The 15,817-nt window shown below is 56.0% G+C and overlaps 1 protein-coding gene across 1 annotated transcript in view; it reads right to left on the bottom strand.

Annotated features, from left to right (window-relative positions):
* Positions 1–15,817, bottom strand: part of OTOA (otoancorin) — a 65,299-nt gene that overhangs the window by 39,523 nt on the left and 9,959 nt on the right. The window contains exons 8-12 of the mRNA XM_036460365.2: positions 15,090–15,193; positions 10,155–10,255; positions 8,554–8,698; positions 6,737–6,912; positions 5,038–5,253 (exon numbers count right to left, since the gene is read on the bottom strand). Coding sequence (XP_036316258.1) covers positions 5,038–5,253; positions 6,737–6,912; positions 8,554–8,698; positions 10,155–10,255; positions 15,090–15,193 — 742 coding nt within the window. The remainder of the gene's footprint in view (positions 1–5,037; positions 5,254–6,736; positions 6,913–8,553; positions 8,699–10,154; positions 10,256–15,089; positions 15,194–15,817) is intronic.

The following is a 15,817-nucleotide window of genomic DNA, read 5'->3' on the forward strand; positions in this document are numbered from 1 at the left end:
GTGGGGACGTCTGTCTGTGGGGACATCTGTGGGGACGTCTGTTGGACAGTCTGTGGGACAGTCTGTGGGGACGTCTGTGGGGACGTCTGTGGGGACAGTCGTCTGTGGGGACAGTCGTCTGTGGGGACGTCTGTTGGACAGTCTGTGGGACAGTCTGTGGGGACGTCTGTGGGGACGTCTGTGGGGATGTCTGTCTGTGGGGACGTCTGTGGGGACGTCTGTGGGGACAGTCTGTGGGGACAGTCTGTGGGGACAGTCTTTGTGGACAGTCTGTGGGTGTGGGGACGTCTGTGGGGACGTCTGTCTGTGGGGACATCTGTGGGGACGTCTGTTGGACAGTCTGTGGGACAGTCTGTGGGGACGTCTGTGGGGACGTCTGTGGGGACAGTCGTCTGTGGGGACAGTCGTCTGTGGGGACGTCTGTTGGACAGTCTGTGGGGACGTCTGTGGGGACGTCTGTGGGGACAGTCGTCTGTGGGGACAGTCGTCTGTGGGGACAGTCTGTGTGGACGTCTGTGGGGACAGTCTGTGTGGACGTCTGTGGGGACAGTCTGTGGGGACAGTCTGTGGGTGTGGGGACATCTGTGGGGACGTCTGTCTGTGGGGACGTCTGTGGGGACGTCTGTGGGGACAGTCTGTGGGTGTGGGGACATCTGTGGGGACGTCTGTCTGTGGGGACGTCTGTGGGGACGTCTGTGGGGACAGTCTGTGGGTGTGGGGACGTCTGTGGGGATGTCTGTCTGTGGGGACGTCTGTGGGGATGTCTGTCTGTGGGGACGTCTGTGGGGACGTCTGTGGGGACAGTCTGTGGGGACAGTCTGTGGGGACAGTCTGTGGGGACAGTCTGTGGGTGTGGGGACATCTGTGGGGACGTCTGTCTGTGGGGACGTCTGTGGGGACAGTCTGTGGGTGTGGGGATGTCTGTCTGTGTGGACGTCTGTGGGGATGTCTGTCTGTGGGGACGTCTGTGGGGACGTCTGTCTGTGGGGATGTCTGTGGGGATGTACAGTCTGTGGGGACGTCTGTGGGTGTGGTGACGTCTGTGGAGACATTTGTGGGGACGTCTGTGGGACAGTCTGTGGGGACAGCCGGACGTCTGTGGGACAGTCTGACAGTCTGTGGGGACAGCCGGACGTCTGTGGGACAGTCTGACAGTCTGTGGGGACAGCCGGACGTCTGTGGGACAGTCTGACAGTCTGTGGGGACAGTCGGACGTCTGTGGGACAGTCTGTGGGGACGTCTGTGGGGACGTCTGTCGGGACAGCCTTTGGGGACAGTCGTCTGTGGGAACAGCCTGTGGGGACGTCTGTGGGGACAGTCGTCTGTGGGGACAGCCTGTGGGTCTGTCGGGACAGCCTGTGGGGACAGTCGTCTGTGGGAACAGCCTGTGGGGACGTCTGTGGGGACAGTCGTCTGTGGGGACAGCCTATGGGTCTGTGGGACAGTCTGTGGGACAGTCTGTGGGGACAGTCTGTGGAGACATCTGTGGGACAGTCTGTGGGGACAGTCTGTGGAGACATCTGTGGGACGTCTGTGGGGACAGTCATCTGTGGGGACGTCTGTGGGACAGTCATCTGTGGGGACGTCTGTGGGACAGTCTGTGGGACAGTCTGACAGTCTGTGGGGACAGTCGGACGTCTGTGGGACAGTCTGACAGTCTGTGGGACAGTCATCTGTGGGGACGTCTGTGGGATAGTCTGACAGTCTGTGGGGACAGTCTGTGGTGACAGTCGGACGTCTGTGGGACAGTCTGACAGTCTGTGGGGACAGTCTGTGGTGACAGTCGGATGTCTGTGGGACAGTCGGACGTCTGTGGGACAGTCTGTGAGGACATCTGTGGGGACAGTCGTCTGTGGGGATGTCCGTGGGGACAGTCTGTGGGGACAGTCTGTGGGGACGTCTGTGGAACGTCTGTGGGGATGTCTGTGGGGACAGTCATCTGTGGGGATGTCTGTGGGACAGTCTGTGGGGACAGTCTGACAGTCTGTGGGGACAGTCTGTGGTGACAGTCGGACGTCTGTGGGACAGTCTGACAGTCTGTGGGGACAGTCTGTGGGGACAGTCGGATGTCTGTGGGACAGTCGGACGTCTGTGGGACAGTCTGTGGGACAGTCTGACAGTCGGATGTCTGTGGGACAGTCGGACGTCTGTGGGACAGTCTGTGGAGACATCTGTGGGACGTCTATGGGGACGTCTGTGGGACAGTCATCTGTGGGGACGTCTGTGGGACAGTCTGTGGGGACAGTCGGACGTCTGTGGGACAGTCTGTGGGACAGTCTGACAGTCTGTGGGGACAGTCGGATGTCTGTGGGACAGTCGTCTGTGGGGACGTCTGTGGGACAGTCTCTGGGGACAGTCGTCTGTGGGGACGTCTGTGGGGACAGTCTGTGAGGACATCTGTGGGGACAGTCGTCTGTGGGGATGTCCGTGGGGACAATCTGTGGGGACAGTCTGTGGGGACGTCTGTGGAACGTCTGTGGGGATGTCTGTGGGGACAGTCATCTGTGGGGATGTCTGTGGGACAGTCTGTGGGGACAGTCTGACAGTCTGTGGGGACAGTCGGATGTCTGTGGGACAGTCTGTGGGACAGTCTGTGGGACAGTCTGTGGGGACAGTCGTCTGTGGGGACGTCTGTGAGACGTCTGTGGGGACAGTCTGTGGTGTGGGACAGTCGTCTGTGGGGACGTCTGTGGGGACGTCTGTGGGACGTCTGTGGGGACAGTCTGTGGGACAGTCTGTGTGGGACAGTCTGTGGGACAGTCTGTGGGACAGTCTGTGGGGACAGTCGTCTGTGGGGACGTCTGTGGGGACAGTCATCTGTCTGTGGGGACAGCCTGTGGGGACAGTCTGTGGGGACATCTGTGGGGACAGCCTGTGGGGACAGTCTGTGGGGACATCTGTGGGGACAGTCTGTGGTGTGGGGACAGTCGTCTGTGGGGACGTCTGTGGGGACAGTCTGTGAGGACATCTGTGGGGACAGTCTGTGGTGACAGTCGGACATCTGTGGGACAGTCGGACGTCTGTGGGACAGTCTGTGGGACAGTCTGACAGTCTGTGGGGACAGTCGGATGTCTGTGGGACAGTCTGTGGGGACAGTCTGTGGGGACAGTCTGTGGGGACATCTGTGGGGACAGCCTGTGGGGACAGTCTGTGGGGACATCTGTGGGGACAGTCTGTGGTGTGGGGACAGTCGTCTGTGGGGACGTCTGTGGGGACAGTCTGTGAGGACATCTGTGGGGACAGTCTGTGGTGACAGTCGGACATCTGTGGGACAGTCGGACGTCTGTGGGACAGTCTGTGGGACAGTCTGACAGTCTGTGGGGACAGTCGGATGTCTGTGGGACAGTCTGTGGGGACAGTCTGTGGGGACAGTCTGTGGGGACGTCTGTGGAACGTCTGTGGGGACGTCTGTGGGGACAGTCATCTGTGGGGATGTCTGTGGGACAGTCTGTGGGACAGTCTGTGGGGACAGTCGTCTGTGGGGACTGTGGGGACGTCTGTGGGGACAGTCTGTGGGGACAGTCTGTGGGACAGTCTGACAGTCTGTGGGGACAGTCGGATGTCTGTGGGACAGTCTGTGGGGACAGTCTGTGGGGACAGTCTGTGGGGACAGTCTGTGGGGACATCTGTGGGGACAGCCTGTGGGGACAGTCTGTGGGGACATCTGTGGGGACAGTCTGTGGTGTGGGGACAGTCGTCTGTGGGGACGTCTGTGGGGACAGTCTGTGAGGACATCTGTGGGGACAGTCTGTGGTGACAGTCGGACATCTGTGGGACAGTCGGACGTCTGTGGGACAGTCTGTGGGACAGTCTGACAGTCTGTGGGGACAGTCGGATGTCTGTGGGACAGTCTGTGGGGACAGTCTGTGGGGACAGTCTGTGGGGACGTCTGTGGAACGTCTGTGGGGACGTCTGTGGGGACAGTCATCTGTGGGGATGTCTGTGGGACAGTCTGTGGGACAGTCTGTGGGGACAGTCGTCTGTGGGGACTGTGGGGACGTCTGTGGGGACAGTCTGTGGGGACAGTCTGTGGGGACAGTCGTCTGTGGGGACATCTGTGGGGACAGTCGTCTGTGGGGACGTCTGTGGTGACGTCTGTGGGGACGTCTGTGGGGACGTCCGTGGACAGTCTGTGGGGACGTCTGTGGGGACAGACTGGAAAGGAAGGGCACTATCTCTGACGTGGGACGAGCGGTGTGTTCGCAGCCTCAACAACCAGCAAGGACGTCCTGGGCTGACTCTTGAGCTTTGCTCAACGAGGTCTCACACCCCCAGCGACACGTGGGGCCACGGGATGTCCCCACTCTTCCTGGGTACTGACTGCGTAAGCCATGCAGCCGCCTACAGAATAGATGTGACTGGTATCCATCTATGTTACAAATAGGGAAACAGACAAGGGGGAATTAAGTCAATTGTCCAAGGTAGCCAATGTCCAGCTAGCAAATGGAAGGACAGGGTTTGAACCGAGGAGTCCTCCTCGGCTGTCCACCATGTACCCAGAGCTGGCCCTTGGGTGCCGGGCCTTGAAAGGAGGTCAGAGCCCTGGCCGGTGGCTCAGGGATGAGAGCATCGGCCTGCACTCGGAAGGGTGGATAATTCCATTCCCAGTCCAGGGCATGTACCTGGGTTGCAGAGTCATGCTCCACCCTTAGTGGGGGCGAATATGAGAGGCAGCCAATCAATGTTTCTCCTCACCCAAATGTCTACTCACTCTCCCCTTCTTTCCCTCTCTCCCACTCTCTGCAAAGCAATGGAAAACATGTCCTCGGTGAGGATTAACAGCAACAAAAAGAGTTCAGCCTGGCTGGTGTGGCTCAGTGGTTAAGAGTCAACCTATGAAGCAGAAGGTTATGGTTTGATTGTAGCATATGCCTGGGTTGCAGGCTCGATGCCTGGTGGGGGGCATGGAAGAGGCAGCCAATCAGTGATTCTCTCTCATCACTGATTCTCATCACATCTCTCTCATCTCATCTCATCTCTTCCTCTCCCTTCCTCAATAAAAATATTTTTTTTTAAGAGTTCAGAGTTCCCACTGACCTTCTCATGGGCCAAGTACTTGGCGGACAAGATGACCACCTGGCTCTTGGCCCAGCCCGACACCTGGCTGAGGGTGGAGATGGCGCTGTGCACAGCCTGGGGGGACAGGGACTCCAGCTGACGGTGGGTCAAGCCCACAACCGCGTCCGACAAAGAGCCCAGGGTCTCGTTGAGCGTCTGGTTCTCCGTGGCAATGCCCAGGAGGTGGGCCTTGAGCTGGCAGGGGAGAAACTGCAGTGAGAGTCGACAGCAAGTAGGACAGGAGTGCCCCTGGCTGCGTCCTGGCATGACCGCTCCACGCCGCCTCCAGCACCCGCCTCCCCAGGGGGAGAGGACCCAGCCTGGGTGGGACTCCTGACAGGCCCGACAGCCAGTCACCCAAAGAGAACACCACCTCCTCCGGCCTTGACCTTGTGCTTCATTTAAATACTAATTTGTCTCTAAATGAGCCTGAAAGCATGGCAGGAGGACCCTGTCCACCTCACCCACAGTGCCAGCCGCTCTCACAGCTTCTGTTTCCTGTGTGACCTTGAACTCTACAGCTGTACGCATGGCTGCCTTCCTTTCCTGAAACACCCAGGGGTTTTATGATGATGTGCAATCTATATGGGAGTAATTCCCAGTGGAACACAAAGTAAGGCTCCTGAAAATCCTGCCTCACACAAATAACTATCGGCTGCTAAGACCTCTATGCCTTTATAAATAAGCGATAGTACATATTTTTACATAATTGGCATATGAACAGAAGTGTACTTTTCTATATTTTTCACTTAAAATGATATCTAACAAAATCCCCCGCTTCTGTGACCACCTGGACAATTACTTTATGTCTGTCTAGCGCTAGTCAAGTGCGTTTCCCAATTGTTTCCATGTCACCACTTTTAACATGACATCTGCACAAGAGGGAAAAAAGCAGGCACGGCTCATGGTGTAACACACATGTGTCAAACACAAGGCCCGCGGGCCAAATCCGTCCCGCCAGGCCTTGCAATGTGGCCCGCACCGCGCTGTCATCACTGCACTCTGCTGCGTTTCCATCACAATGACAGTTTATGACTGTTCAGTAAACCATTCGGCCCGCAATTTAGGCTGGATTTTAGATTTTGGCCCCTTCTCTGATTGAGTTCGACACCCCTAGTCTAACACCTGAATTTGTGAGAAGAACATATGTATTCACTTGAGATGAGTGTGCCTGTGTTCCAGGCCGTCCTGAAATGGCCACTGGGGGGCAACAGAGAGAAGTGAAAGAAATAGCTGTCCCGGCTCCAGTTCCCCAGCCTGCCGCCTGCCTCCCTGCCTCCCTGCCTCCCTGCCTCCCTGCCTTCCTGCCTTCGCTAGCGCTCGGCGTCCACATCTGCCAGCGAGGGCACCAGACAGCGCGGCTCACTGGCGGGTGGTCTTTGGCAGCAGCTCGCCACCTGGGCGCCGTTAGACGCGCAGTCGGCTCCACCGGGGGCCTCAGAAGCTACCCTTACCGTCCCCGGTGTCCTGCACCTCTAAGCTTGGGGTGGCCACTCGGAGAGTTTTGATCTAAACAAACTTTTCCTAGTTTTGTGTCGCTCCTTCCCAGGTTAAGCTCGTGTGTTTGAGACCCTTTCCACTCCGGCTGGATCCAGGTCCCGAAAGGCCGGGCAAGACTCCCCACTGCTCTGGCCAGTAAGACTGAGGCCCGGGCCGGGGCTGTGCGTCCCGTGTGCACCTTCTGGACGCGAGCCTGGAAGCCCCGGAGGCGGCTGCACTTGATCATCTGGTGGAGGAGGACTCGGGCCAGGGTGGCGTCCAGCAGCTCCAGGTCTCCATAGAAACAAACGAGCAGCCCCAGCCTGCGTGAGAGGAGAAGGCTGACACCGGGGCGGGGCCTGCAAATCCAGCTCGCTGGGAATTGCACCTTTACCTTGGGATGGACAGCAAGCCTCGAGTTAAACCCTGAGCCTGACAAAGCTGCATAAATGCCTGGCAACCAGGAGACCCCAGAAAGCCTCCGTCCCCCCTCAGGCCTTGGAGAATACCCTGGAAGCCCCAGACTATTCACGGACTAGCCGCAGGGGAGCCGGCGTGGAGCCCGGGGCTGTCAGCTCTCCTCCTGGGGGAGGGGCCACAGGAACGCCCCTTTCCATGGGAGACACGCCGCTGCCCGCCAGGGGTTCTCTGGGGCCAGACTCATGCCCAGGGTGCTTACATACTACCCCCTGGGTGACAATGACTTTTTTCCAAAGGAGAGGAAACCAAGAGACAGAGGAGTGTGGGCAGCAGTGGGCTGTGCCCCTGGCCCAGCTGGGAGCACCGCCCCAGGGGTGAAGAGCACAGCCCAGGCCGGGACTTGGCAGGCTACCTGACCTCCCTGCAAGGTGCTGCCGCAGTCCATCTGCGCAGGCGCCCCGCCCGGGGCTTTGGAAGGGGAGGTTTGCTGTGTCGGTGAGCACGTCGTGGTACGTGTGATGGGTGTGGGGCTGGGGCACTGAGCGTGAGGCTAGGCATGCTGACGATCAGCACGCTTCCTGGCGGGACGGAGCACAAGTTCAGTCCTGGCTGCTCTTAGCGCTCCATGCTGTCTCCTGGGCGTGGCGTGCTGCCCGCCTGCCTGGCCATGCTGCCCCTGGCCCCGCCCTCCCAGGCACGGCCATGCCCAGGCGTGTCCACAGGAGAGGGTCTGACATGTGTCTACTGAGGAAGGCGACGGGGAGGCGAAGGCCGATGGGAATGAGCGCTGAGAATAACAGACTTTCCTGAGCAGGTAACTGCGTGTCCCGTGTGGTCCCTCAGTGCGGGGGGAGGAGGGGGGCAGGCTCCCTTTCTCAGGCAGAGGAAGGGTGGCACAGAGCGGGGCATGAACACGCCGAAACCCCTCGGCTTGTAAGTCACAGAGCCAGGATCAAACCAGGAGGCCTGGCTCAGGTCCCACTAGCTCTCCTTTGTGCAGCCATAGAAACACGAGACCCTGGCTGCTGGTGAGAATTTCTAGGGATGGAGGAAGAAGGGGTAACACTTTATGTAACGACATTCTCACAGGTGAGTTTGGAAAACTTTAAGGTGATGTTGGAGGAGACAGCAAGGCCCTGGAGATCCCCCCACTGCATGCCCTCCTCGCCCCCAGCATTCGGCCTCTTCCTGAGCACGGCTCCTGCTGGGAATGGCTCCTGGAGGATCCCATTACAGCCCCTAAATTCTAGAGCTGACCTGGGCTCTAACATCCCGCCTGGGAGTCTCGAGAACAAGGGTTCACAAGTAGGGGGCCCAGGAACCGTGTCCAGCACTCCACCCAGCTCGCTGGGAATTGCACCTTTACCTTGGGATGGACAGCAAGCCGCGAGTTAAACCCTGAGCCTGACAAAGCTGCATAAATGCCTGGCCACCAGGAGACCCCAGAAAGCCTCCGTCCCCCCTCAGGCCTTGGAGAATACCTTGGAGGCCCCAGACTATTCACGGACTAGCCCTTCCCCTTCCCTCCCGGAGGCTTTGCTGCTCGGAGGAACCGGGCGTTTAGAGTGCTTGCATCCGGGCAGAAGCTCCGAGGGCCCTGCCTGTGGACGGTAGAGGCGTTCCTCATGTCGAAGTCCGAGGAGCCGATCCGCTCCAGGAAAGCCTGGGCCAGCTCCGGCGTGATGTCATAGACCGTGTCCAGCTGCTTGGTGGCATTGTCATAGCTGATGAACAGCCCCATCTGGTGGACAAGCACAGAAAGGTCAGGCGGGGGCGGACGTGGCCAGGGCCATCCCAGACACAGGGTGCCGGGCCCGTCCCCGTGGGCGTCGGGGCCCCTGGCTGCTGGGTGCCTCCAGCCTCAGAAAGCCCCACTGTATTAAGGAAGCATTACTTTTCATATCCATGAAGCTGAACTTTTTAAAGTTAATATTTGCACATTTACTTCTAGGCTTGTTATATTGAGGTTAGAGAAGGTGGCCCACACATTTCCTGTTTGGGGGAATCAATTTTTTTGATAGATGAGTGAGTTTATAAATGGCCTCAGGCAATTGAAAACTTGTATTCTTTTTAAGATTAAGAAGTGAACTGGAACAGAATCTGAGTAGCACATCTTCCTATTTCTGCTCACTTTTTGCCTGTGTCCAAGGCTGTCCCATTAACGCCCGTTTCAATGCACTGCTTTCTGAGCTTAAAAGCCTAACCAGTGGGTAAGGCCCTGGGGCCCTGTGAATGGGGACGAGGGTCCCACGTGGCCACAAAAGCCCCACCTTCCTGAGCTCACTGTCCTGAGCTCCAGACTGGAAGCCAGCGAAAGGTTCCCTTGTCCTCAGAGCAGGGCGTTCCCTGTAAATGGGGCAGAAAGCAGGCCCTCAGGGCCCGGCTACCCAACCAGTAAGTACCTCTGGAGGTGACTGCCCTGTGCCCGATTTCCCGCCCTCCCACCCTCCCAGATGAAGAAGACAAGGTGCATGTGGCCTCCTGATCCTCTCATGCCCCCGCCCAGCTCACTCGGAATCTCACTGCCTTTATCCGGACTCAGCCTGGGAGGGCAAAGGGTGACAGCATCGAAGCCGTTCAGCACCGCCCGCCTCTCAGGTCAAAGGGGAGCCCAGTGCTGCCTCCGGTCTCACAACAGCCAGGCCCTGTGGGTCGGTGGGCCCTGGGACAAGCCTGTCGCCCGATGCAGGCTTCGCTCACGGGCCAGGGACGATGGGTCACTCTGGGGGGGAAGCAGAGCGAGTCACCCCTCTTATCCCGCCCCTCCCCCCAACGCCTCGGGCTGGCGGCGCGCTCTGGGGGCTGCGAGGTGGCTGGTCAGCAGCAGGAGAGGGCCAGCTGGCCACAAGTTAAGTTCCTCGCGACAGCTCAGCGCTACACCTCCACGTTGCCTTCCACTTGGGCTCATGCCTCCTGGCCAGAAACGCTATGTCCCATGGCCTTTCTCGAGGATAAAAACACTCAAGTGACTTTTGGTTCACAACCTCCTGTCACATCGGCTCCTGCCGGAGCTGTCTCCGTGGCCACGGCTGCCCTTTCTCGGCTCAGCTCGACGGCACTGGGACATGGTGGGGGCTGACCGCGGGAGGCCCTCCGCGGGTTTCCTTCGAGCCCCGGCTGCCTGCGCTGGTCAGGGTCCAGTGCCCAGGGCACCCGGGAGTTAGCAAGGGGGACAGGGAGCGTGCCTCCCGACTTACTTCCATAGGGCTAATTTCCATGATTTCTTCAAGGGGGAGGTGGACCATGTATCTCCCCAAAATCCGTAAGTTTTCTGCGCTGACCCAGGAAGCAGACCCATCTGCAAGCAAATAAATCAATGGGTCAGGGAGCGCATGCGTGAACAGAAGCCGTGCGCTGTGGCGGGACCTGAAGGCAGGCCCTCCTTCCTGCATTCGTTCACGGACAGCACGCTGCCCCCGGCGCACGCCTCACTGGGCAGCACAGATGCTGCCAGCGGGGCTTGGTTACTCAGCAGTGTGCTCTCCCGGCTGCACCAGCAGCACCGGGAGCTGTTAGAGATGCAGATCACTGGTTAGACCTCAGACCACAGTACAGCTTTATGTTAGCTCACTTCGTTACTAAGTAACCTGGCAACCTCAGATATATCTGACTCTTCATTACTAACTACCGTTATCATCCTTGTTGGTTATCACCAAACTCTGCTTGCGTGGGCCTTCCTGTGAGCTAGAATGCCTTTCACCTAACCAGGGGTGGGGAACCCTTTTTCTGCCCAGTGCCATGTGGATATTTATAACATCCTTCAAGTGCCATACAAAATGATCACCTTAAAAATGAGCCTGCTATATTTGGTCAAACATTTAATTAACTCACCCCTAATGCCTTGGCAGGGCCAGACCACATGATTTCGAGGGACTTACATGGCCAGCGGGCCAGACATTCCCCACCCCCGATACCCTTCTGCTTCCAAATCCTACCTTCGAGATTGAGCTCAAACATTTCCTCTTCCCGCAAGCCGACCTTGTTCCCCAGCCGGCGGCACTGTCTCTCTCCCCTGAACTCCCTGAGAGCTCGGTCACTCTGTTTGAATTTCCCATCAGTGGGATGTCAACAGAACTTGAAGAACCATCGTGTGGAGAAAAGGGACCTTCGTGCCCCGTGAACGGGAGTGTGGGATGGTGCAGCCACTATGGAGAACAGTATGGAGGGGCCTCAAAAACACAAAACACAACGACCTTCTGACCCAGCAATTCCGCTCTGGGGTGTTTATCTGAAGGAAATGAAAACACGCATTTGAAAAGATATCTGCACCCCAGCATTATTTACAATAGCCAAGACAGGGGGGCAGCCTAAGTGTTCATCAGTAGATGAGTGGATAAAGAAGTGTTACGTATCTACAATGGATTACTACTCAGCTATAATAAAGAATAAAATCTTAGAAACCATCAACAAAACAACAAGAAGACCACTGCATGGGAGAACATATTTGCCAATGCTATTTAAGATAAGGGTTTAATCTCCAAAATTTCCAGAGAACTTACACAACTTAACAAAAGGAAGATAAACAATCTGATCAAAAAAATGGGCAAAGGACCTAAATAGACACTTTCCAAAAGAGGACCTACAGAAGGTCAAGAGACATATGAAACATGCTCAAAGTCACTAATCATCCAAGAGATGCAAATCAAAACAACAATGCGGTACCACCTCACACCTGTCAGAATGGCTATCATCAACAAATGACAAGTGCTGGTGAGGATGTGGAGAAAAAGGAGCCCTCATGCACTGCTGGTGGGAATGCAAACTGGTGCAGCCACTGTGGAGAACAGTATGGAGTTTCCTCAAAAAACTAAAAATGGAACTCCCAGTCGACCCAGTAATCCCACTTCTAGGAATATATCCTAAGAAACTAGAAACACCAATCAGGAAGAACGTATGCACCCCTATGTTCATAGCAGCACAATCTACCATAGCTAAGATTTGGAAACAACCTAAGTGCCCATCAGGAGATGAGTGAGATCATGTGAAATTTATCTTCGACTGGCTCATTTTGCTTAGCATAATGCTCTCCAGGTCCATCCATGATTAAGTGGATTAAAAAACTGTGGTACATCTACACAATGGAAAAAAGAAGGGACTCTTACCATTCACAACAGCATGGATGGACCTGGAGAGCATTATGCTAAGTGAAATAAGCCAGTCGAAGATAAATATCACATGATCTCACTCATATATGGGATATAATGATCAACATAAACTGATGAACAGAAATAGATCCAGAGACAAGGGGCAGGGAGCGGGGGAGAGCGGGGAGGGGGGAGGTAGAGATCAACCAAAGTACTTGTATGCATGAATATTAGTGTAACCAATGGACACAGACACTGGGGTGGTGGGAGCCTGCCCTTAGGGGTGGGAGTGGTGGTGGGGGGTTAACTGGGGAAAAGGAGACATACAATATGTAATACTTTAAACAATAAAAAAAGAATAACATCTTGCCCCGGGTGGTATTGCTCAATGATTAGAGCACCCACTTGCACAACAAAGGGTCTAAGGCTCCATTCCTATTTAAGGGCACAGACCTGGGTTGCAGGTTCGATCCCCGGCCCCAGTTGGGGATCCATCAGGAGGCAACCATACAATGTGTCTCTTTCACATCTCGCTCTTTCTTTCTCTCCTTTTCTCTTTCCTCTCTCTTTTTTCCTACCCTCCCTCACTCCCTCTCTTCTATTGTCTCTAAAAATCAATGGAAAGAAATATCCTCAAATGACATTTAACCCCAAAAACATTTGTTTTAATTTGTGACCACATGGATGGATCTAGAGGGCATCTGCTAAGTGAAATGTCAGAGAGAGAAAGATTAATACATGTGATCTCACCTACATGTGGAATCTGAAGAACAAAATAAATGAACAAACAAAACTGAAACCAACTCATAAAGGGACTGATGGCTGCCGTAGGGGACGGGCTGGGGCGTGTGAGGGGATTAGCAGTACCGCCTGGAAGTTACGAAGTGGTCACGGGATGCACAGTGCAGCACAGGATACGGTCAATAGCATTGCATGGCCATGTGCGGGGCCGGGGTGCTAGCCTTGCTGGAGGGACCACTTCATAGGGAGTAAATGTCTGATCGCTGTGATGTACATCCGACACTAATTAATAGTGTGTGTCAACTCTGACTGAAAAAATGTAAATATGTTTTTATTGATTTCAGAGAGAGGAAGGAAGACGGGGAGAGAGATGGAAACATCAATGAGGAGAATCATTGACCCGCTGCCTCCTGCACATCTCCTACTGCAACCCGAGCATGTGCCCTGACCGGGAATCAAGCCATGGCCTGGTTCAAGGGCCGACGCTCAATCACTGAGCTGGGCAGATTGAGAAGTTTTTAAATTTTTTAAAAGAGCAGTTATGCCCAGGATCCAGTTTCAAGTTTCCCTGAGCTAGAACTGGCCCCATGCTCCAATCTTCCCGTAAAAAACTTTTATAAACAGCAACATTCATTGTTGGCATTTGGGGAAAAGGGGGGCAGGGAGCTTTGGGGGTGCAGTGAGTCATCATCAGGAGCAATGATGGCAGCCCTGCTGGGGGCTGAGTCATGTGAGCAACAGGGTGACCCCAACAGGAAGCAGAGCTTTGAGGTGAGCTCAGGATCCCTAGATGGGGACTCGGGACATTTGACTTGGTAATTAGCGGAGCAGCTCCAGCAGGATAGAGAATTGGGGGAGGGGGATCCCCACACTTCAGTCCCTGCGGCCTGGCTCCCCATCCCCACTTGGCAGGGGAGGGGTCACACATTTGGATCAGTTGAAATGCTAGGTCTCCCCGATTCCCTGGCCCAGGGCCTGCAGACCACAGCCCACCCCCGTTCTTACACTTTTCAATCGTTGAAAGAAAAATTAAAAAGAAAGAATATATTGTGACCCATGAAATTCAAGTTTCAGTGTCCACCAATAAAGCTTATGGGACACAGCCAGGCCTGTTCATCTCCTGCCTGTGCCTGCTTTCGCTGTAACACCAGAGTTGAACCCTGGAGGCACAAAGTCTAAACTATTTCCTGCCCCTTCGCACAGAGTGTGCTGGCCTGGCGGGCTCTCCACGCACACACACACACACACACACACCCCACCCCACCCTCCCCCGCCGCCCAGCGAAGGCTGTCTGCTTCCTCTGTGCCGGTGGCCGGCAGACGGGGCTTTCTGAAAGCATTCCAAGGCTCGTCCTGTGTGCACACTAACATTACGCACTCCGCACGCTGAAGCTACCGAAGGGCTTGTTGGCACTGCTCTTCCACAGCGTCCTTTTTCCGTATCGCTCGTTCTCGCTGTGGTCAAATGCACCCCATAAACCTTCCGTCTGACCGTCCTGGTGCCTCCAGCTCGCTCGCCTGCTGCCGTGGGCCCTCCTGCCTCCACCTCAGAACTCCCTCATCTGGCAAAGCCGGACCTCCGCTCCCTAAAAGCGAAGCTCCCTGCCCCCAGCCACACCACCAGCATGCTACTTCCTGTCTCTGGGACCTGGACTCTCTGTGCCCCTGGAGGCACATGGCAGGCTTTTGATAAACATCTCCCAAGTAAACGGATCCTGACCTATCTCTGCTCTGGTTGCCAAGAAGCTTAGGGCTAAACTCCAGTGCTTCATTTCCTAGATTGTGTTTTATTTTTTTTAATATATTATTTTTTATTTCCAAGAGGAAGGGAGAGAGAATCATTGACCGGCAGCCTCCTGCACGCCCCCTACTGGGGATCAAGCCCACAACCGGGGCCTGTGCCCTGAGCGTGGATCCAACCGTGACCTCCTGGTTCATAGGTTGATGTTCAACCACTGAGCCACGCCGGACGAGCTAGGTTTTATTTTTGAAGGTTACCCTGTGCCACTTTAACACGGGTTTTGAACCTGCGACCTTGCTCTAAAGGCTCTCCTCACGTCCAGGAGGCCACCCTGCTCCCATCCCACCGTCTGGGAGACCTGGATGCGGCCTTACTTCAGGCCTGCGCACAGGGAAAGTGCTCACGAAGCGGGTTCGTGTCTTATTCCCCGTGCCTCACAAACTCTCCTGCCAGTCTGGGAGGGGCAGGTAAAATCCCAAGTGGCACAGAATGGAAGCCCGCCCTCAGAAGCCCGGCAGCCTCTTCTGAGGATGGCGGCCCCCGGGCGGTGCCCGCACGCAGGCTCACCGGTGGCGCCGGAGGACGCCCGCAGCACGCCGGCCATCCAGGAGTAGAGGGCTCCCTGGGAACGGGCCGAGGTTTGGTCGTAGAGGTCTTTGAACACTGCGGACCTAAAGGACACAAGAAGGACAACAGGTGGAGGCTGCTCTGAGGGACAGCGGCTCACGCTCAGCCTCCTGCTCCCTTGATAGCATCTTGATTGAAATTATAACTCACACAGCACACCGTTTCCCATTTAAAGGTACACTCTGATGGTTTTCGGTGTAACCAGAGTTGTACAACCAGTACCACCTCATGGAGAACCCCCGTGCCCTCACCTTCCAGCCCCCACATGTACTTCCTGTCTGGCTTTGCCTCCTCCGGACATGTCAGATAATGGACTCAGACGAGGCGCTGTCCCTGAGACTGGCTTCTTCTATTCGGCGTCATGCTGCCAAGGTTCATGCGTGTTAGCACTTCATTCCTTTCGTGGCCAGGAAACGCTCCGCTGTGCGGCAGCCCCATCTCCTCACCGCCCCCGCGGGGGCCTGAGGCTCGCCTGTCTGTGACGGCCGTGCTGCTGCCGCCATTGCTGTGCAGGGTGTTTGTGGACACACGCTTTCATTTCTCTTGGATGACGCCCGGATGGACGTGGCTGGGTTAGGTGGCAGCCCTGCATTTGGCCTTTTGAGAAACGGCCGGACTGCTTTCCGAAGTGCCTGCCCGTTTTACGTTCCACCAGCAGCGTGTGCGGC

Source organism: Pipistrellus kuhlii, unplaced genomic scaffold, assembly GCF_014108245.1.
Source record: "Pipistrellus kuhlii isolate mPipKuh1 unplaced genomic scaffold, mPipKuh1.p scaffold_m20_p_31, whole genome shotgun sequence".
NCBI lineage: Eukaryota > Metazoa > Chordata > Mammalia > Chiroptera > Vespertilionidae > Pipistrellus > Pipistrellus kuhlii.